At 48.3% G+C, this 21,241-nt stretch overlaps 4 protein-coding genes across 4 annotated transcripts; 2 read left to right on the plus strand and 2 right to left on the minus strand.

Annotated features, from left to right (window-relative positions):
- Positions 1–186: 186 nt before the first annotated feature.
- Positions 187–4,125, minus strand: LOC105568750 (glucosidase 2 subunit beta). Its single transcript, XM_012024652.1, has 2 exons — positions 1,906–4,125; positions 187–1,833 (listed from the first exon to the last, which is right to left on the minus strand). Exons 1-2 carry the CDS (start codon positions 2,822–2,824, stop codon positions 1,175–1,177), a joined length of 1,578 nt encoding a protein of 525 aa, XP_011880042.1. The 5' UTR covers positions 2,825–4,125; the 3' UTR covers positions 187–1,174.
- A 259-nt stretch (positions 4,126–4,384) lies between these two features.
- LOC105568751 (RING finger protein 11) lies at positions 4,385–7,153 on the plus strand. The gene is made up of 2 exons (XM_012024653.1): positions 4,385–4,957; positions 5,345–7,153. The coding sequence occupies exons 1-2, from the start codon at positions 4,826–4,828 to the stop codon at positions 5,726–5,728; spliced, it is 516 nt and encodes a 171-aa protein (XP_011880043.1). The 5' UTR covers positions 4,385–4,825; the 3' UTR covers positions 5,729–7,153.
- Positions 7,154–7,298: 145 nt separating this feature from the next.
- On the minus strand, positions 7,299–12,615 carry LOC105568752 (protein lines). Its single transcript, XM_012024655.1, has 2 exons — positions 12,103–12,615; positions 7,299–11,113 (listed from the first exon to the last, which is right to left on the minus strand). The coding sequence occupies exon 2, from the start codon at positions 10,929–10,931 to the stop codon at positions 9,195–9,197; it is 1,737 nt and encodes a 578-aa protein (XP_011880045.1). The 5' UTR covers positions 10,932–11,113; positions 12,103–12,615; the 3' UTR covers positions 7,299–9,194.
- Positions 12,616–14,112: 1,497 nt separating this feature from the next.
- Positions 14,113–20,206, plus strand: LOC105568754 (splicing factor, suppressor of white-apricot homolog). The gene is made up of 8 exons (XM_012024657.1): positions 14,113–14,399; positions 15,955–16,124; positions 16,207–16,409; positions 16,497–16,719; positions 16,969–17,048; positions 17,775–17,954; positions 18,297–19,573; positions 19,895–20,206. Exons 1-8 carry the CDS (start codon positions 14,203–14,205, stop codon positions 20,055–20,057), a joined length of 2,493 nt encoding a protein of 830 aa, XP_011880047.1. The 5' UTR covers positions 14,113–14,202; the 3' UTR covers positions 20,058–20,206.
- Positions 20,207–21,241: the final 1,035 nt, after the last annotated feature.

A 21,241-nucleotide genomic window follows, 5' to 3' on the forward strand; every position in this document is an offset into this window, starting at 1 on the left:
CCTTAAAAAATTACAAAATTACCGACTTAAGTGTATAATTGCGGAACATTAGGACATCATCGATACGTACGTGTGGCTAACCGAATCCCGGAAAAGGTGCGCGGGCTTTCTTTTCCCTTATCGGTACGAGGTATGTACTAACAATAAGTGGTACAAAGTATGTTTCATTGAGATTTTTGGCGTCAGTCACATTATTACATTTCGACTTTATTCTTAGATTCACGTAGAAACGCTTTGTGTACAAAATGAGGAATGTAACAGCGAGTTTCAACATGTTGGCAATGAATTCGCGCGTAACAATGGCGTCTCTCTGCGGTTTTTACAAAACTGGATAAGATTCAAGATAATTACTCTTCGGACTTTATCACTTAGCGAACCTCAATACTGTGTAAAGACTCGTCGGACGCAAGGACGAATTATCGATCGCGATCGTAATCGTTGTAATTTGCGTATGTAGCGGTACATTTTAACGGAAACACCTAAGTATCTTAATAATACATTTATCTTATTTGTTTCAAATTATTGAAATAATTATAATTGCAGTAATATATATTCACATACTAAATTCGATTAATCAAAAAGCTTCTTCCTTTTAACATATTGTGGACCGATGACAATGTACAATGTTGTAACAATCGAATTAAGTATATACGAATTAAAATAGCGGGTCAATGGAATATAATGATTTCGAACGGTCCACGATTTGTTAATGTAAGAGCGATGAAATTTGTTGGTCCAACCAACATACGATTAGATTTTGTTGACAACGTATTTTGTCCACAATAACGATTTCGTCTCATCTTTGAGAGACAAGAACTTGGAGTACAAAGTTTCAATACTAACAATAAAAGGTATAACAACACAGATTGTATATCGAAACTAAGCGGTCGCGACAATGATTGCGAATTACACTGAAAAGAATGCGACATAGAATTCCAAAATATGTCCCGAGAACAGATATCCATCGAAGTAAGGATTACTAGCTACATTACTAGTCGCGATTGCGCTGGAGATACTTATGACAGACAGATTTTTCTTAATTCAACGTTATATTTCTTATCGACCTTCGCAACTCGATGCTCGCCTCGCAGCCCGCCGAAGGAGCGTAAGTGCTTGACATTCACATTGTACGTGCAACCGACCGCGCTTTCATTTTACTAACGAATGAATGAGTTCACAGTTCGTCGTGCCTGTCGGCGGCCTCCGTCGCGCTGGGATTGCAGAGCGCCGGCGTGGAGATCTCCATGGCGTACTCGCAGCGACTCGGCTCCGTTACCGACAGGAGTTTGTTCTCCGTTCCGCACAACAGGGTGACGACGGTGGAACGCGCCGGGCCGTTCCAGCAAGTGAGGCCCCGATCGTACTTCATCTTGGTGTATTTGGCACCGGCCGGCCCGACCCACTCGTTCCAGTGGCCCAGATTGACGCTGCTACCACCGGATTTGGACCTCTGGGTCGCCATGGAGTATAGACACAGTTTGTAAATGTACTCCAAGTCCGTGTACTCGAAGCACTCGCCGTCGAGGGACGCGAACACCTCCTCAGGCCCGTAATCGCGGTCCATCTTTTCCTCCAGCTGTCTGATCTCCGACTGCAACTCATTGATGGCCTTCTCCGCCTCCTGGAAACGGTCGCGAGCAGTGGTGGCCTCGTCGATGAGCGCCTGCGTCTCCTCGTCGTATTGAACTTCCGGCTCCGCTGGTTCCTTCTCGTGTTCCTCCTCAGGGACCTCCTCTTCCTCCCCCTCAGGGAGCTCTCCTTCCCTCTCGTGATCCGAATCTTCGACAGGCTGCTTGTCGAGCTCTTCCTTATCCTTGGCAGCTTTGAACATACCTGCAATTACATAACGAAATTGACAGTTTATGGACTGTAGAGGAAAAAGATAAGCAGTTGAACGTTATCTACCTTGCTCCAACATGACGAAAGGCTTTATGTTTGCCCACGCGATATCTACAAACTCCTGCGGAGAGACCTCCTCCTTATTGCCGAGGAAATACAGCGCCTCCTCGTCCGACACGACACCGTCCCTGTTCCTGTCAAACGTAATCCTGGTCTGCAGCTCTATTATCGTTATCGTACCGCTGGAATCCGAGTCCAACATTTTGAAATAATCCTCTGCCTCGGAAAGTCCCTCCTCCTCCTCGTCGTCGTCCTCGACGGCCTCCTCGGCCGGTTGCTCCTCCTCGGCGGGCTTGTACTTCTCCAACGCCAGGCTCTCCAGCTCCTCCGCCTGCCTCTTCAGTATCTCCTTTTCCTTCTTGATGAGCTCCGCCTCCACATAGTCCGTTCTCAGCTTGGCCAGGCGCGACTGGTGCTCCGTCTTGAGGGTCTTACCCCTGGCCACCAGTTCCAGGCGCAGCTTGTTACCCTCGCGCGCCAGCTGCTCCGCCTTCTGCTGCTCCAGACGAGCCTCCCGGCCCAGCTCGCTGCAGTTGTTGACGCACTCCACCCGGGACGCGTACTCGTCGTTGGTGTCGCAGCAGTCGCACACGCCGTCGTTGACCCAGGACGACGGTATGTAGGCGGGCTTGTGGCCGGCGTTCTCGCAGTAGAAGTAGCCGTTGGCGCACGCCGCCGTCCCGGGCTCGTCGCTACCGTCCCCGCAGTCGCAGTAGTCGTCGTTGACCCGCGCGAACGGTATCAGCCGGCTGCCGTCCAGGCACTCGAAGTCGCGGTCCGGCCGGTAGAGCGGGTTCTTGGCCACCGGTATACCGCGTATCTGCAGCACCCCCGAGCCGGCTACGTGGCCCGGCGCGCACGCGGCCAGGAGCAGGCTCGCCGACGCCGCGAGCGCCAGGAGCCGCGACGCCCAGTGACCGTCCATCCTCTGGCACGGCTGGTCGGTGGTCTCTTCTCTTCGTCGTCGCAGTGCTACGTCGGCTCCGCGCGCAGGGCCGTCCCTTTCAGTCCCTTTTGAGGTTCGAGTACGGACACGACGACACCGCACTTGGCGCCGCCACGCTTCTTCGTAGATACGACCGATAACACGGCCCGGCGCGCTGCCGTCGCGTCGTCCGTTCGTCCGCACCTCTTCCGCTCTTCGTTCAGCCGCGCCGGAGGGAGGGGGAGAGAGAGAGAGGAGGACGCACGCACGGTCGCGCTCTGCAACGAGAGATCTCGCCCGTTTCGCTCATTGACTTGTACTCCGAGACGTCCTAGGGTCTATTGGCTACTGGCCGCAGCCTCGAAAAATCCGAGAAAAGTTATCAGGAGCGTATGCCGCGCGAGGAGGTGCTCGGATTCGAATTTCGCGCCCTCCCGGGGGGGATGCGTGCGAAGTGAGCCGCGAATTCGAATATCAGGAGCCGAATTCGCGTTATTAGGCGAGCATGATTTCGAGCAGGCGATCGAATATATTCCGCTGGCGCGAATTTCGAAAGGCGCGATTTTCTTTTCGCGCGTTTTTACGCGCGCGATTTCGGTGAAGCCGCCGGCGATTATTTTGCCCGGCAAATAAATGGCGCGATTGCTGTACGTAACGAAATACGTCTCGTGCAAAAATTCACATCTAGTCTCGTTAATTTAATGTATGCGCGACGCAATCATCTAAGATAAGACAATTAACGCAGATCTTGAGGTATTCGTTACTTCGTTAGTCGAATTAGATTGTACGTGCGACAGAGGACAATCGGCCGCACGTTGTCGCGCGGAATACAAGAATTCGAGGAAGCAGAACTCCGGGACGGTATCAGGAGCTCATACCCGACGAGGGGGTAAAGCGGGCCGAGGCGCGCCGTCGATTTCAAAAGCGCGGCCGCGCGGGGAGGTGCAGCACCGCGGGGGTAGTAGAACGGGAACGAGAGCGGAGCGGATCGGATCGGCGGACAAGAATCGCGGAGACCAGCGGCGATCAGCGAGTGACACAGGCTCGTCCCGTTTTCCCTCCCATCCAACCTTATCTCTCTCTCTCTCTCTCCTACGCGCTCATTTTTCTTGTCTCACGAGCGACGCGCCGCGCGATGGATCCCGCTACTATCCGTCCCGAGAACATCCGGGCGAGCTGGAAAGTGCCGTCTCATGGAGCATGACGCGCGCTACCGCGCGCTCCGACGGTGATTTAGGGACACCAGGTGAGGCCGCCCGTCGACGCGCGGCACCGCGAGAGACCTCCGGGCTCAGCGCGGAGGATTCAACATGACCGTGCCCTCCTCTCCTCGTAGCGTTTTCTCATTTCAGACGAGCGGCGCGAACGCGCGGACGCGCCGACGGAGAGGCGGTCGGTAGAGGGGGACGCGGAGTTGGGAAATCGTTGTCTGCGCGCACGAGGCCGAAGACAGAGTGGAAGAAATCGTAATCGGAGTCGGGCGATATACGTCGAAATCGAGCGACTTCCGCTCTCTGCCATTATGCGCGGACGAGTCACCTGCCGCGCTCCGCGCATCATGGCGACGCTCAGCTGGTAGTGACTCGGCTGCTGCTGCTGCTGAGAGGGGTATGTGACGGCTGCGTTTGACGGCTACTGCGACGGTATCGTTGTACCTCGATCGCGTTGGCCGAGCGTCGCCCGCTGCTGCTCTCGCGACGAGTCGACGGCGGATGTTGTCGCGCCGCGGAGAGAGCGGCGGTCCAGGTGAAATGGCAAGGAGCACCGTCGTACGTGCGTCGAACGTCGCGCTGCCGCCGCCGTCGTCGCCGCGTCCGCACGGGAGCCTGTAAATCGCTCGCGCGGAACGGGAGAGCGGGATCGCGATCGGGGTGGACGCGCGGATGCGACGCGCGAGCGACCTGCAAAGCTGACAGCTCGCTGCTAGTGAGAGAGAGAGAGAGAGAGGGAGGAAGAGAGAGAAAGAGAGTAAGAGAGAGGGAGGGCGAAAGAGAGAGAACCATGGGCAACTGTCTGAAGCGCGCCGCTGGCAATCAACAGGACAACACCACCCTCCTGAGCAACAATCCTGAGCCCAACGTGTCCGCGAGCGGATCCTCGCAGGAGGGCCTCGGACCGCCGATCCCCTACAACGTAATTCACGTGCATCGCTATTGCCGTCTTGTCGTCGTTTGCACCCTCGCCTTTCGACTCAAGCCGCAATTCCGTCTCTAATCTGTCACTCACTCCTTTGTCCGTCATTTACTTGCGTCGTTCGTACACGTACAGGGCCTGACTTTGAACGCCGAGGCTGCAACCGACTGCAGCTCGTGAGATCTTCTATGGACTCTTGATCCGATTAGCCGTGTTGATTTCATTCCATTTAACGTGGTCCTTACGACCGCTCTCGTCGGTGACTTTGATGTCAACGCTGGGATCGAGTTAAAGGGAATGCGATGATTAAAAGATTCCAAGATATTCACTCGACAGGTTTTTGATTATAATGGACGGAGTATTAATTGGTCTTTTGATGTTCCACAGCAAGCGGCGTATTATCCGTCGATCGCTACGAGGGAACGTCACTTGCAGTCCACCAACTTGAACATCGGCCGTGGAATCGGAGTCAACCTGGTGCAGAGCACCGGCTCGGCCGGTTTGAGCGAGGAGGAGCAACAAGTGAGGATTGCAAAGCGTATAGGACTGATACAGCACTTGCCGATGCGAGAGTACGACGGCGCTAAGAAGGGCGAGTGCGTGATATGCATGATGGAGCTGCTGGTGGGCGAGGAAGTGCGCTATCTACCTTGCATGCACACCTACCATGCGATCTGCATCGACGACTGGCTGCTGCGCTCGTTGACCTGTCCGTCGTGCATGGAACCGGTGGACGCGGCGCTAATTAGCTCATATCATCCAACTACTTAATACCGGAGTGACGGGAGTTTCATCGGTTTAGTCGAGCGGCGTATCGGAATTAAATTACCAGGCTAAATGTGAAGCGCAACTGAAGAGAGAGAGAGAGTGTGTGTATGTGTGTGTGTCGTTGCTTTTGCTATAGAGCGTATAAAAGGCTTCTGGGTAGTAGAGAGACTGTGTGTTAATGGTCCGATTGTATCTCGCCGTTATACGATATATACGTGCGCGCGCGTGTTGTTTAATATAATAATCTCTATCACACACAGAGAACACGCTCTCCCGCATTAAATCCGCAAGTATTTTCCTTTTTAAATCGGTTCCCGTGGAACTTGATTTTGATTAAGTTCTAGTAAATATCGCGGCCCCGAAATTCTTTTCCCGTAGTGAGTTTTTAATTGCTTGTACATTAATTTTTCGTTAGAAGAAGAAAAGATGAGGCGGCTCGATGTGAGAGTGCAATAAAGCGTTGAGTAAGCCTCACGTGCACCGATAGGTATATAGTCGAAACAATAAGTATGTGTATATATATGTATACATATATATATGAAGTAACGAGATAATAAGTGCGACACGTGCGGAAATTATTATGTCCTTTGTATTTCTCGGGCGGATTTGTGTAACACATGTTCGTACACGTTCTCGCGCGAACGTTTGACAAGCCAACGTAAATTGCATTTCCTTGCATAATGGTTTTAATCGCCTCCTTGAGTCGTCCGGACATAACGTACCTATTATCGGATAAAATAAATTAGTCGATAATTTTAAGCTTAGGAGGTAGGATTTCTTTCTCGGATGCCGATTACGCGTGCGTGGAGACCAGCTGGAGACCAGCGGTTTTCCTAAAACGGACGGTCCGTCTAAAACCGTCAGAATTGCGTCGGATGACAGTCCGCTATATTTTCGTGATGAAGGAAAGACTGTCTCTAACGATACCCCGCAACGTTTTAATTTCCTTGATGCCTCGTGCATGTGGCGTTAATCGCTTGAACCGCTTCTGCCGCGACGAACATTGAACATTTTTCATTTAGATAACGTGTACAGAGAGAGAATGCTTCATTGTATGCTACGGACGATTAGCGGTTTATTATATCGATAGTGCGGGAACATGTATAGCAACGAATAAAAAGAGCAAACAGGAAGAGAGAGAAAGAGAGAGAGAGAGAGATAAAGTGCGATAAATGATCCACACTGTTGAACACTACACGCTAATAATGGGCTACGTAACTTAGATTCTGTTGTTAATTTAGTGGAGCTTGTTGAACTAACTCTTGCTGAAGTTACAGTAAAGCAGTGGACATTTACCGTTCCGCGCCAAGTAAAACTTTTCAGAGGTATGTACAGTTTAGCGTAGTTTCGTACATCAGTGTATAATATGCGATAGTTTTACCGACTTGGAGCGAAGCAACATTTCAAACCGAAGAGAGAGAGAGAGAGAGAGAGAGAGAGAGAGAGAGAGAGAGAGAGAGAGAGAGAGAGAGAGGAGGGAAGAACGCAATTGAACGTTTAATTTATATAAAAAGAGGGGGGGAAAACTTAACCATACGGTACCGCTAAGTTTTTGTTTTAAATGGGAAAATGATGCTGTGAAATAGTGATTTATTGACGAAGTACAGAAGTATATAAATAATGATTTAATACGCAAATATAAATATTTAGTAAGAAAATTTTTGTGTTTCTGGAAGATGATCCATCTCGACACAAAATTCCTCGATCGCGCTCCGATCGAACGTTTAAATAATTAGAGCTATATTTGCAAATTCTAAATAGAGAGTAGCGTAATTTTATAAAAAAAAAGAAGCCAAGGAAGGCTAACGTTACGAACTTAATTCTATATGAATCTTTCTAAGGTAAAAAGGAGGAGAGAAACAAAAAAAGGAGACATCCGGACGGTTTGTCCCGGTGCGATAAGCGCGTTACGTCGCTCTAATCAATGTATCGGACACTATTTGCGCGATTAATCGCGGGGCATCACTGACAATCTGCCGGGCTACATTATAATCGTAAGTCTCGATAGTGGCAATTGTATTTGACTTGCGTTTGGAAAAAGACGATAATAAATATTTGATTGAAAACGAAAAGCAAAAGGAGAAGAAATATCTTCCAGCTGCAGCCGAATCTTCCCGCAAGAATGTGGAGTCTAGAACGTAGAGTCGTAAGATCCGCTCGATCACAGGGGGAGATTGAATTAAAAACGACACCACAATTATAAAAGTAAAAACGTGAAAGTTTTAGTGTATTACATTACTTACAGAGAGAAATCTTACGTTGAATGCGTAGCGCGCACGTGTATAGCGTTGTTAATGTCACTATTTACAGTTACGTTTCGTCAGAAATCTCGAGACAACTGCGGATAACCGTCCTCTTGTATTTGGGATTTTAATGTCACAAATTGTATGCCTTTCCGTAATAAGAATACCAAAGTGCTAACCGCTTCTTCAGTATTCTCTGTAACCGTTAGCAAATTCGTTCGCAAATTATGTTTTACGTTGAATATTTCTCGGCTTCGCTAAATTACAAGTCTGACGCTACGAAATACCTTCTTTCACTGGATAAGACCGAGGCATCAATTCTGTATCTTACAATGTAGCGAAAATGCTAGAAATGAGCGGTTCAATCTCTTTCCAAGAAGACAAAAAGAGACAAAGCCACTCACTTTTCGCATTTTCACTATAGTATAAGATACAGAATTCACTACCGTAGGTCTGACAATTTTAAAACTAATTTTTCAACGTGTTGCATCTGCCCTATTTGCTGCGTTGCAATTCGTGCAAGGCTGGTCCGTAAAATTTTTCTCTTTAGAATTATTGGAAGAATATGTGATCTCATTCAGCAAAACTCGGTATTGCAAAGTCGGCTCCGGTGCTTGTAAAATATGTACAGATTTCTCAGGTATTTTATCAAAATACAATAAAGTTACATTTACAGATGTGACTGGAAATTGTACAAGTAGCTCTCGAAGTATACATATAAATATTACATTAGTGGTATACATCAATATGTATGCTCTCTGGTGCTTTGGCAGAAACATAATTCATTAGCACCACACGGATGCAGTTTTATTTTGAGACTTTCACCGTTTTACCCCCCTTTTTTTGTACTACTCCGCCGATTCGATGTAATCCGACCGTTCGTGAAACCCTCAAAATGTGAAACTGATGCCGTGAACAGATGGAGATCTATCCATCTCGCAATTCCAGCTATAATGAAAAATTTCGCTAAAGACTAATAAATAAGAAAACGCGTTCGTCTTTTCGAGCTTATCAAGAAGACGATGATCGGCGAGTCAGTCCAACCGTTTTGCGTTCACAGGACGGCATGCGGCGATCTGTACACTACACTTGATATTTTACACATGGCAAAATCTAACTAAGCTCGGAGAATATTACGTTCATACAATTTGTACACGCGAGCTCGATCGACTTGGTGGCGCGATTTGAGTTCTCTCCGAACGTCCTCTTTATCTTACACGAGGCAGTTATCCGTTCTCCGCGTTAGCCTCGTAGTAGGACTCGCATTTCTCGAGTAAACGATGAACCGGGCTAATGTTGTACGGGAACAGGTTCTTGGCCACCAACCGATCGATGGCCAGCCGTAGTCTTATCAGTACCGTCATAGTGTCGTCCAACTCGCGGCCGCAACATGTGATGAACTCGAGCCAGTTACGCTTAATGTACTTGAGTAATCGCAAGAGATATAAGAGGAAACTGGTCTCGTTGCTGACCAACAGGTCCAGCAGAACACCATGATCATGCGACACGGCACGGATGAATTGCATAAAGGTGAGCGTAGGGCTGAGCATCTGGCCGAGATCGTTCTGCGGTGGGCCGCGATAGAAGAGACCCACGGCGACGTCCAGACAGCAGACCATACCCTCGATCAGGAAGTCGTCCTGGTCGTGAAACATTTGCACAACCCACTGCGACAGCGGCATCTCCGGATGGAAGGGCATCAGTGCCTTGACGCACTGATCCAGCTGGCGTAGTACCTCGCGGATGCTCCTCTCGATGACCGCCATGTCCTCGTCGAGGTCCTCGGCCTCGGAGCCGAGGGACGAGTCGCTGGAGTCGCTGCGCGTCTCCCGCACCGTCACGGCGACGCTCTTGAGCACGAGCAACACCATTTTCTGCAGCAGAGGACGATCGCCGGAGCCGGAGCCACCACCGAACCTGCCGGAGCCGTGACGATACGGCATCGCGTCGAGCAGACGCCAGTCCTTGACGGCGCGTACGATGAGATGCGCCAGGGAGCACGGTTCGTCCGGTAGCACGTCCTGCAGAGCCAGCGTGCTGCCGTAACACAGCACCTCGTTGAAGAGCCCGAGCAAGTGCCGCCAGATGACGCCCGGCACGTTGGTATTTAGTAACAGCACGAGCTTGTTGAGCTCCGAATAGAAAGGCTTGGTGTCGATGACGGAGAGATTGGCTTTCACCGAGATGATGGTCTCCCACAGGTGGAGAAACGTGATGACGACGGACGCGTGCTGCGGCGTATACTCCGCGAGAATGTCATTGAACTTGGACACAATGATGGTCCACTTGGACTCGAGGGCCTTGACGCACATCGCTTTTACCGCCGTGCTGTCGAAGTCGGCGATGACGATCGTGTTGCAGCCGGTCGGCAGCGCGACCAAGTCGCTATCCTCCAACGGGTGTACACTACAGTCCCTATGCTCGACCACTCTCTTGACCACGTCCAGGGTGAAGAGCATCTGGCTGGGCGAGTTGCTGGTAACCAGCGATTCCATGAGCTTCTCCAGCCAGGCGGCCTCGACGTTGTCCCGCGTGACGATGAAGAAGGACGCGAGCACGCGGCTCGCCGTGTACGACACGAACTTGTCGTTGACGTAGGACAGGTCGATGATCTGATCGATGATGCCGTGCTCGTTGTGCGCCACCGCGTTGCAGACGTCCGCCACGCGTTTGCACATGACATTCTTGGCGTTCTGCCGGATGGCCAGGTCGAACAGCAGCTGCAGGGCGCTGAGGTACTCGAGAATCTGATCGGAGTCCCAGTCGGACAGAACGGCGCAGCGGATGCTACCGTTGTTCTCCTCGACCGTGAAGCTGGTGAACGGCTTGCGCAGGCTACTCTCCGGCATATGGCACAGGCATCGCTCCAGCAGGCTCCTCTGCAGCTCCTCGGTGTCGGCGAGCCCGCTCTTGGGCCCCGCGCTAATCTCGATGCGCTGCTTCTTCTTAACCGGCTCCTCCATTACGCTGACGGGAGGACAACAGCGGCAGATGCACCATCAATTCTCAAGTTGGCTCCTTCATGTAGGCAGCACCGCAGGTGAAACAGAGAGCGGCCGTGACGTCCGAGAGTGTCGACGTGTCAATCGCATTCTGCGTCAGCCCGATGTAGCTGGTGGACGAGGCGGGCCCCCATCGGGAACGTCTGCACTGGAAGAAGCCACACGTGTTTGCGTGAGATATTTCAACGGGAACGAGAGACGGGACGATCGGTCGCTACCTGCCCAATGGTACCGAGCGATCGTGCGCGCTTACTTTCTTTGAATCTTTTCGAATTTTTTTTTTGAATGCGACTCTTATTCACTGCCGCGCGAACTTGGAAAGGTGAGTTACGCGCGCCTTTGTGCGGGCACCGAGTCCCCTCGGACGCCCGAGAGTAGTACGGCAGAAGCGCGGTAGACGATGACTGGTGTGTAACACCAGAAGCCAGTAGGCAACAGGCGAACTTACGCGATAAAATTGGCACCGCGCCTATCCTCGCTGCGGTACGAAGGGCGGCCGCTTCCCGGCCGGAGGACGAGGTCGCGGGCGCGGCTGGGTGTCCCCCGGGTGGCTCGCTGGGGCGTTCTCTGCCGCGGGCTCGTGGCTCGGCGCGACGCTCGTACCAGGACGGAGGAGGGAGCCTTCAATGGCAGCTCGCGCGCGTAACGGCGGCACGAGCGTGGTCGGCCACCGGGTCAGCGACGCCGACGTCCCTCGCCGTCGACGGGCGACGTGGTGTCGCGGTACCACCCCCTCGTGGCGCCGGGGGCTCCGATCGCGCGGGGCTCGTCCCCGCGGCGCGTCGCGTCGCTTACCGTTCTCGTTCTCGCCTCGCCTGTCCCCGTTTCCCCGACGCGTCGCGTCGCACTGGTGGACGCACACGGTGACCCGCCGCGTACGTTAGGGCGAAACGTCAACCCCCCCCCCGGGACTCGGTGGCGCCGACGGGGTGCCCTCGCGACTAGGAAGTGACACCCCCAACAGGGAGCACACCGCAGCGCTCGCACGGCAGCGGCCACACTCGCTCTGTTGCCACGTATACTGCGTGCTACCGACGGCGACGGCGGCGGCGAAAAATGACACGGGTGCACGCGCGATCGGCGATCGGCGACGGTCGGGCCGCGCACGGCGGTCGTCGGCTGAGGCGCGTACCGTGTCCGGTGTCGGGCGGCGAGACGTCGTGCCCGCGAACGCGTCGCACGCACGTATTCCGGTCCGTTGGCGTGCCTCTACGACCGGGCATCGTGCGGAGCCGCGTAACACGGTAGCTGTCCGTCGCGCATTCCATAACGTACTGAGGGGGCGGTACGCGGTGCACCCGCGCGGCCAATCGCGCGCGGACGCGCACACCGTCGCGCCCGGTGATCCGCGGGCGCGAAATACGCCGTTTATCGCGGTTAAAAGTCGCCCGTAGCGAAATGCCGTGCGATAAATAAGCGCGCGATCATCGGCAACTCAGCATCGATCGGGGCGCCCCCGCGCGGCCGAGCGTCGCCAGCGCCGCGGCGGGCGATTCGAACCGCGCCAGCGATTACGTTCGATTCGCGACGACCTCCGTTGATTGACAACTTGGCGCGGAATCGGAAAGTCCCGCTCGGGACGCCGAGTGATACGCGCGTCTCCTGACCGAAGAAACGTTTTTTCATCCTGCGGGGTTGCGTCGTCCGATTGCATCATTTCGCGCGCGGCCTGGGCCCCGATTCTTGAATTCATCCGAAGAGGAAACGTATACGAAAATTCTGCTCTGACAGAAAAGTTGAAAGTCGATTGGCTATTCGCATGGCTTTAACCAATCGACTTTCAACTTTTCTGTAAGAGCAGAATTTTCGCATACGCTTCTCCTTCGAATAAATTCAAGAATCGAGCCCCTGGTTACCGGGTCCCATACAGCACAAGCCTTGGCTGTTACATTGCAGCTGCATTACAGCAATGTTGCAATATTGCAGCAATGTTATTGCAATGTAACTGCAAGTTTTGCGCTGTACGAGCAATTTAACTCGCGGTGAAACTTGACGTATCTCGGCGGGAGACAAGTCTGATCGATCGCGAGACGAGTTGGCGAATTTAGATATTTACAAATGTGGCGAGTAACTTTCAGATACTTAAGCCTAATTTACAATGTGCCCTGCGCGTCTAGAAACATTCTATGTTGTAGCCAATAAATACGTGTTTCCAAAATTTGCGCAAGTGGATAAATTGTACTCGCATATTGTACACTGTGCAATCGTACATTGTCGACAAAAATCTTTTAAGCATTTCGATTTATCGACAACGTAAAATAGAATGTTTCTGGATGCAGCGAGTACATTGTACCCAGAAAATATTTTGCGCGCAAACTTTATGACGACGCACTTGGATAGAATTTTGCTCGCGTTGTCGAGCCATTTTTGTACGCAAGTTGATAGATCCCAGATAGCTGAATTCACAAAGTATTCTTTAAGTTTTCTTTTTTCTGAATTGTAATTCTTTAGGAATTCATAGAAGAATACAATAAGAGTGACCGAAGAAGTTACATGCACCATAAATCGTTTTCCTGACAACTTCTTAAAGTATTCATCTCGAATTCAACAAATGTAAACTTTATGAATTCAAGGGGAATAGTGTTAGAACAAAGAGGATTACAAAATATTTACCCAACGTATGTACACATCTAACATGCAGTAATATTACACCATTATTATAATTTCTCATTCAAAAATTGTGTAAAAGAAAGAATCGAACGATGAGAACCGAAGCGGAAGATTCGAACGACGAGAACCGAAACGGAAGAATCATCCGATTGTCAACGAGCTTCGGTTGAGAGTATCTCACTTTTGAATGAGAAATTATAATAATGGTGTAATGTTACTGTCTATCTGGGATACCATTTTTGTACGTAAGTTGATAGATAAATCTTACGGACAAAACTCAGGCGAATCTCATAGAAATCTGCATGCACAAGACAAGCAAAGTTTTCTCGCGCGAGAACTGTTATCCGGGTGGATTAGGCTTCACGGGGGGGTGCGCGATTTCGCAGCGGCGATCCCTCGAGAACGGCGCCAAGTTCGAACGCGACGGATGTACGCGGACGCGAACGCCCCTTCGCATTCCAGAGGCGCGCGCGCATCCCGGAAGCGGATGGTCGCCCGCCACCTTTGACCGTCGCGCTCCCCTTCCCCCTTCGTCGCTCTCGCACGCCTGTATGTGTACGCGGCGACTCCGTCTCGGGCCTCTCGGACTTCTCGGAGCAGAGTCGGTCGGAGCAGTCGGAAAATGGCGTCCTCGAAAAGCCAACGGTGGATGGTAGACTCGGGCATTCTCCGTAAAAAGAATAGCGACGAGGAACCGCAGGAGCTGTTGGTGTTCGGATACAGCTGCAAATTATTTCGCGATGATGACAAGGCGAAAATGATTGATCAGGGAAAGCATTTGATACCATGGATGGGCGATAACACGTTGAGGATAGACAGGTCCGTTTCTCTAACCTAGAACCACAAATTTCTCATCTAGGATATTTGTTCTCATGCATAAGACCACGCACAACCGTCACGTTTCCCCGACGACGAAACGTAGAGTTACGACTGACCTCGACCGCAAACCGAAAAACCAAAAACAAAACCGAAAAAATAATGACTAGAAAATTCGAAAAAAAAAATCCAAACCAAGTACTGCATTTAGAGGCGACAAAAAGCGGGGTCCCCCTTCTCATCGTTAATCTCTGGATAAGCAAACTGGAGACTGTTTAAGGCTTCCGCAGGTGTTCTGTCGGCTGCAGTGTGGCAGCGCGGTTTAAGCGCTCTGCACGCGGGTGCTCTGGTGAGACGTGATGCTTATGGCTGGCCGTCTGTGCAACAGCAAGGTGAGACACGGCGTTGAGAGACAAAAAGAAAAACGGACGGCTGACGGTTGTAGGTATTTTACGACCGCTCAGCACGGTATGTATTTGGCACGTTAGAACTCGGCTTTGCCTCGGTAGGCGCGCAGGGACACGTTTACTTTACTCGCAAGCTTAACATAATTTCTATGGACTTGGTGCTCCCTACATGGCACATATACGTTCGAGTTGTTCTGTATCGACATTGCGCTGGGTCCACGTCCACGTTTCGCTACATTGATCTTTCACGTACAGCGTTTAAATGCAACAAGATCTGCACGCAGTTGAGAAATTTGCGTTGAACTTACCAGACGCCACATGTCCCGGACGGTCCGCACGAATTTTTGTGTTGATTTAACATAATACGGACACGTTAAACGATCACACTGGTACTCTGTTAATATTTCAACACAAAATAAACGCAAGTCTCAAAATAATTTGAAATCAACATACTTTTAATGACAAAATGTACTTTAAACATTTTACAGATGCAATAAGTCAAATGACTGTTCGAAATCACATTCATTTATGTTACATAGAATAGAATCAACATTTTATTCTGTAAATTTTAACAGATAAATCTTGTTACTATTAAAATAGAACATATGTATTGCATAAGATTAAAAAATAAGTACACATCGTGTTGTTTTAACATTTCTTTTCAGTTACTTTAATAATTTTACACTTGAGGTCAATTAACACAAGAGCAATATGTTAAATTAACGCGTGAATGTGCTAAACGTTTGACACAAAAATTTTAACCGGCACTTTTCTTTAACAAGAGAAACGCAAATTTTCCAACTGTGTACCTGTATATCCGAGCGTCTGTTTTAAATTTAAAGATCAACACACGATTAGATGCGGCGCTGTAATTTAGAAACGTCGGGTACGAGATAATCAATTGTTACTTGAAATGGCCATGTAAAATATTTGTCCACGTTCTGTCGCGATACGTCGATACTTTGAGAAAGCGAAGTAGGTAGAAGAGACTCGAGGCGTCCTCCATATAACTGCGTTCTATTTCAGACAAACTCGCTCTGGTGGGACTTACTTTTTGACTTAATATTTCCAGATGCGGCGGCCAACTGTACATCAATACACCTGAAACGATATCATCTTCCTCCTCTAACGGCTGTATTGTATGTGTATAGATACGATGGACGAGGGGCACTGGCTGACTTACGGATTCACGAGCCACCACCGGGTGGTTTCGATCAACGGACGATACTTACCGAGGAAGAACTGAAAGTAGAGCAACTCTGTGACGAGGAGCGGTATCGGTCCCTTTACAACAACGACGCGGAAGAGTCCATGTATCATGGTAAGGTGTCTTCTTCTCCCGAGAACGTTTCGATCGTACTGTCTGAACGTTACGGGGTTTAATTCGCAAGCTTGCGTTGCAGAAGAGGAGATAAAGAGGTTGCATCAGGCACTGGACTCCGAATCTTCGTACAATCAAGTGGGATATAATTACAATGAAGACGAAAACGGCCATAAGGCTTCTGGCGAGGATTCTCAGAGCCCGAAACAATCGGAGGACTCGCAAGAGGAAGACCAGGCATTCGTGCCACCTCCCGAACTGGAAATTCCCGAGGGAATGACCCTGGTAAGGCCTCGCTTCGTACTTGTCTCATTGTATTCGCGGATATTGGAGGATGTGATTGTACAATACGTCGATTTTTCGAATGTCCAGCCGGAAACGCAGAAACTGAATGCCATTATAATGAAAACGGCGCTGTTTATAAGTCAACACGGGAGCCAGTTGGAAATCTTGATAAAGACGAAACAGGCAAACAATCCGCAGTTTGCGTTCCTCTCGATAGACGAGCCGCTCCATCAGTATTACAAATATGTCCTCGAAGCTATCAAGAGTGGAAAATATAATCCCGAAAAGCAGCCTGAGAAGGAAGAATCTGGTATGCATAATCACTTTTTATAACAAGCAAAGTCTCAGTAATTATATTGAAGTTGAGTTGAAGTAATTGAAGCGACATAAAGCAGGATTTGATTACCCACACCTACTTTGATTCTACTTAAGTTTTTCTTGCCGTAAGTATTGCCATAAATTTTTGTTAATACTCTAATTGGTAACCTATGCATAATCTAGCTCAATGATCTTGAGATGTGCGCGAGTCTCATCGTTATCCTTTCTCTTTCACTGGTAGAAGCTGAGGAAGAGTCTGACGAAGATGACGAACCGTACCTGCATCCAAGTCTCGCGTCGTCCCTTACCAAGATCGAAGCGGTACGTTTTACACGGTACATTCTGCCACTTTGCACGCTGTACATTAATCTGTTCTTAAAAATGCATAAGCGGTCCCTGCGCTCTCGTGCAGAAGAATTTTGCGTTCGGGATAATTCCAAATATGAAGATCCCTCTAGACCGGACCACACTGAATTATTTTTAAGAATGGCGCTCTTGAAATTCACACGGATCACGATGACATAAGTTAATAATACTGTGCAACACTAATTTATGTGTCAAATATTTCTGCTTCCAGGGCTGATTCTGGTATGCATTGGACCTATTCTCATACATTTTCATTTATTCATTTATTGCACCATTTAACAACTTTATTCAATTCCTTCCACGCGCGTGCAATATAATTGACGATATCCCAAAAATTCAGCAAACGCATTATTTATTTATTATTCTGTTGTCAATAGCGAAAATAACGAGGTCAACGGAACCAAAATACACGATTAAAATTTGCAATTGTTAAAATTACTTTTTACACAAATATTTGCAAATCGCAATTTATTATGCTTTTAAAAAATACGCTTTTTGAAATAATTTTGTGACATCTTTGTAAATTATTCATGTAAAGCCTACATCTGTAGATATAATATAGAGATATAATAGCATTCCGAATGTTATATTTCCAATTTTACTTTAATGGCTAACCGTAGAGGATATTTAATTTAGAATAAGCTAAATTCAGAACTGTAAGAACATCCTTTCCGTTTATAGGCACCTAGTATACCGAGTATTCAATATAAGCCATCGGCGGATTGCGCGTACTCTATGCTCGTGAACAAGATCACAGGGAAGCCACCACCGTCCAAGGCACCGCAGGCGTCGGACACAACGGTGCAGTCAGTGCCGTCTACTGGATATTACCAGCCGATACATCCAGGGTCACAACATCAGGTATAAGTCTGGTATCATGTTAATAGCCAAATACATTGAAGAACATTATAATTGTTAACTAGTATACTTCATCAGATTGCCAGTATTAATATAAATAAAATTTCAAGTTTCAGTCGACCTCAGCTGGCCACATTTATTAAATACGCTTTCACAACGTTTCGACCTTTGGTTTAGGTCCTTATCAAGCGGGATCTAAGAGTAAATGCTTTACATACAGATTACGTGAGGATCTGCGATACTGTGCAATTCTTGTATACTTCTCACGTAATCTCTATGTAAAACAATAGTTGTGAAAGCGTATTTAATAAATGTCTTTATCACATTACGATGCCTTCTTTCCAGGGTTATTCTTATCCTACGCCCATGCAGTACTCACATGGTCCAGTTATATACGGATCAAATGGACAAATACAATCACCCTCCCAGCTCGCCATGCCAATCATGCCGAACGATACAGCCACAACGCAAACCGCATCGCTCAAGGAGACACCCGCGCCGCTGGTGCCGTACGGGATACCTGCTCAAAAGCCATTAAGCAGGCCATCTTTCATCGTGCCGCCAGCGGACGTTCAAATCATTATCGACAAGATGGCGAGTTATGTGGCGAAGAACGGGCGCGACTTCGAGACGATTGTCAAGAACAAGGGAGATCCTAGATTCAATTTCTTGGAGTTGTCGCATCAGTACCACGGCTACTATGCGCACAAGCTGACGGTGTACGAGGGCGCGATAAATCCGAAGGTGTTGACGGAAGAGCATCTACTGCAGAAGCAAGAACCGCAGGAAGAGAAGCAGAAAAAGCTGGAGGAGCTGCAGAAAAAGCAGCAACGAATGGAGGAGGTGCAGAAGCGAGTGAAAATGATACAAGCGAAGAAGAAGAACGGCGGCGACCCAAAAGTGAAGCAGAGCACGGGATCCGCGAAACAGATCACCACCGTATCGTTCTCCATCAAAAAGCCGAAAGACGGGGAGAGCACGGTAATCGAGAAGAGGAACGCTTTACCATTGGAAGAGAGCGACGAAGAGATGGAAAGTGACAAGAAGGATGCCAATTCCAAGCCCGGCTCGCCTGAAGATAGCACGGCCGATCCGAATTTTTCCGCTGTGGTCAAAGACCCACCGAAATCGGAGAAGAAACCGAAGAGCGACGACAAGGAGTTGGTGGATTTGACGGACGACATTCTCGAGGACTGTCAGAAGGAGATCAGGCATAAACAGGCGCAAGAAGACAGGATCAAGGATAAATTGGCAGCGGCCGCGCGGGATAAATTACTTTCCAGGGAACGACAGTTGCAACTCGAGAGGAAAAAGAGAGCCGCTATATTTCTCAGCCATATCCAAACGCCAGCACTTAAGACCGGTTCTACCACGGTGAATTCGAATCCTCGAAAGGACGATTCGGACGAGGTGCACTCCGTGCCGTCGCCGTCCCTCGAGGACAATAAAGACAGGTCTTCTCAAGATACGAAGATGTGCGGTAATTCCCTGATGGATCGGTTGAAGGGCGCGGACCTGAGCGGCAAGAGATCGCGACAACGCTCGAGAAGTCGGAGCGGAAGTCGCACGGACAGGCACAAACTGCACAAAAAGCACAAGAAAAAGAAAAGTTCTCATCGAAGGTAACTGAAGTTTAATTGTAACCTGGATGCAGTAGAAATAACAACATAAAGTTCAAAATTTTTCATTTTTATTCAAAGAGACGCGTGCTCATTATAATTACATTATAGCTAGTAGATTTTATCTTTAACTTGCGTTCTGTTGCAAAATTATTTATTGCTAAGTTTGTAGCGTCACTTATAGTCTCATCTTTAAAGTATCGATTTTCAAATGACGCTATTATTCACTTCTTGAATTACGAATATCTAAAATTTTGTCCAAGGTATTTTGTCTTTTCAAGTATGAAATACATGAAATACATTTGATACATGTATACGTTTCAGCAATTACGACAGCTCGAGTTCTTCTCGCTCGCACAGACCTAAGAAGAGCAAGAAATCATCCTCGCGACACAGATCCCGCTCGCGCAGTCCCTCGCATAGACACCGACACAATTCACGACGGCGAGAAAGCAATACGAGCCACTCGGACTCCAGCTCACCTTGATGATGTCTTGTCGTTTAATTTAAATAAGCTAACGTTAAGGAATGTATATACACTTATGCTACATAATAGATAACGTATATTATAATCGCGTATTGTGGCAATTTGATAAAACTTTTGTCATCAAGAAACATGAAAAATTTAATCTTTAATTTTTCTATGTGTATCTATGTTTACAGTCTACCTCTGGCGCCTCGTACATGTGCAGCTCTCTTTTTGCATTACGCATTTGTCCGATGATATCATTTTTCGAAGTCGCTTAGTTACCTATGACTCAACTATTTACCAAATTCCTATCCCCGAATTTCTTTCGACTATTTATATACAAAGGGAAACATTTGGAAAGGAAAAATATGCGATACAAAATTGAATTTTATATCTGTATTCAGTATATTTCAGTGATTTGTATAGATGTGTCACAAAATTGTCACAAAAATTCCTTTTCCTTAATTTTTCCAATTCTTAACATTGTCTGGAACAGTTAACGTTACAGATTGTAAGTGATATCTGGGAGACAAATTAATTAAAAAAAATATTCCAAGATCAAAGAGAGGAAAGTTTGTGATGAATTGTAGAAATTCTGATAATACATACGAACGTGTAGTGAGAAAAATTTCCTGATTGTCATGTAAGGCTGATGATATTATGCAATATCAAAGGTTATCGAATTGGATGTTTTCATCGAGCACGTTGCAAATGTTACATTTCTCACCCGCGAAACGCTAACGTTATCGTTTCTTTATCATTTCTCATTTTCGCGCGGCAATCGAATTCTTAATAGATCTGAATGCACCACTTGTTTTTTTATTGTTCTCCCTCTACGGGAACGCCGTGGACTACACTGTCATTTGGGCGGCAGTCGAATTCTTAAAGCCTTGTGTCCACGATCCAAGAACTGTGTCAAAGTTCTAGTTTTGAAAAATGTGTAGCCAATCAATTTGCATCTCTTACGGAAAAGCTGCAAGTTGATTGGCTACACATTTCTCGAAACTTTGACCAAGTCCTAGCATTGTGGACACAGGCCTTTATGGATCCGAATGCACCACGCACAATTAAATCAATTTGTTGCGGAATGGTAACAATTGTATTATATATTTGACATTATTCGTACATCGGTTGCGCCGAATGTCAAGCGATCATCATGGCAAACCAATCCGATTTAACGCGGTTAAACGAAATATTTGTAA

The sequence above is a fragment of the Vollenhovia emeryi genome, unplaced genomic scaffold (assembly GCF_000949405.1).
Source record: "Vollenhovia emeryi isolate VEMERY1.0 unplaced genomic scaffold, V.emery_V1.0 DF939127.1, whole genome shotgun sequence".
NCBI classification, from domain to species: Eukaryota; Metazoa; Arthropoda; class Insecta; order Hymenoptera; family Formicidae; genus Vollenhovia; species Vollenhovia emeryi.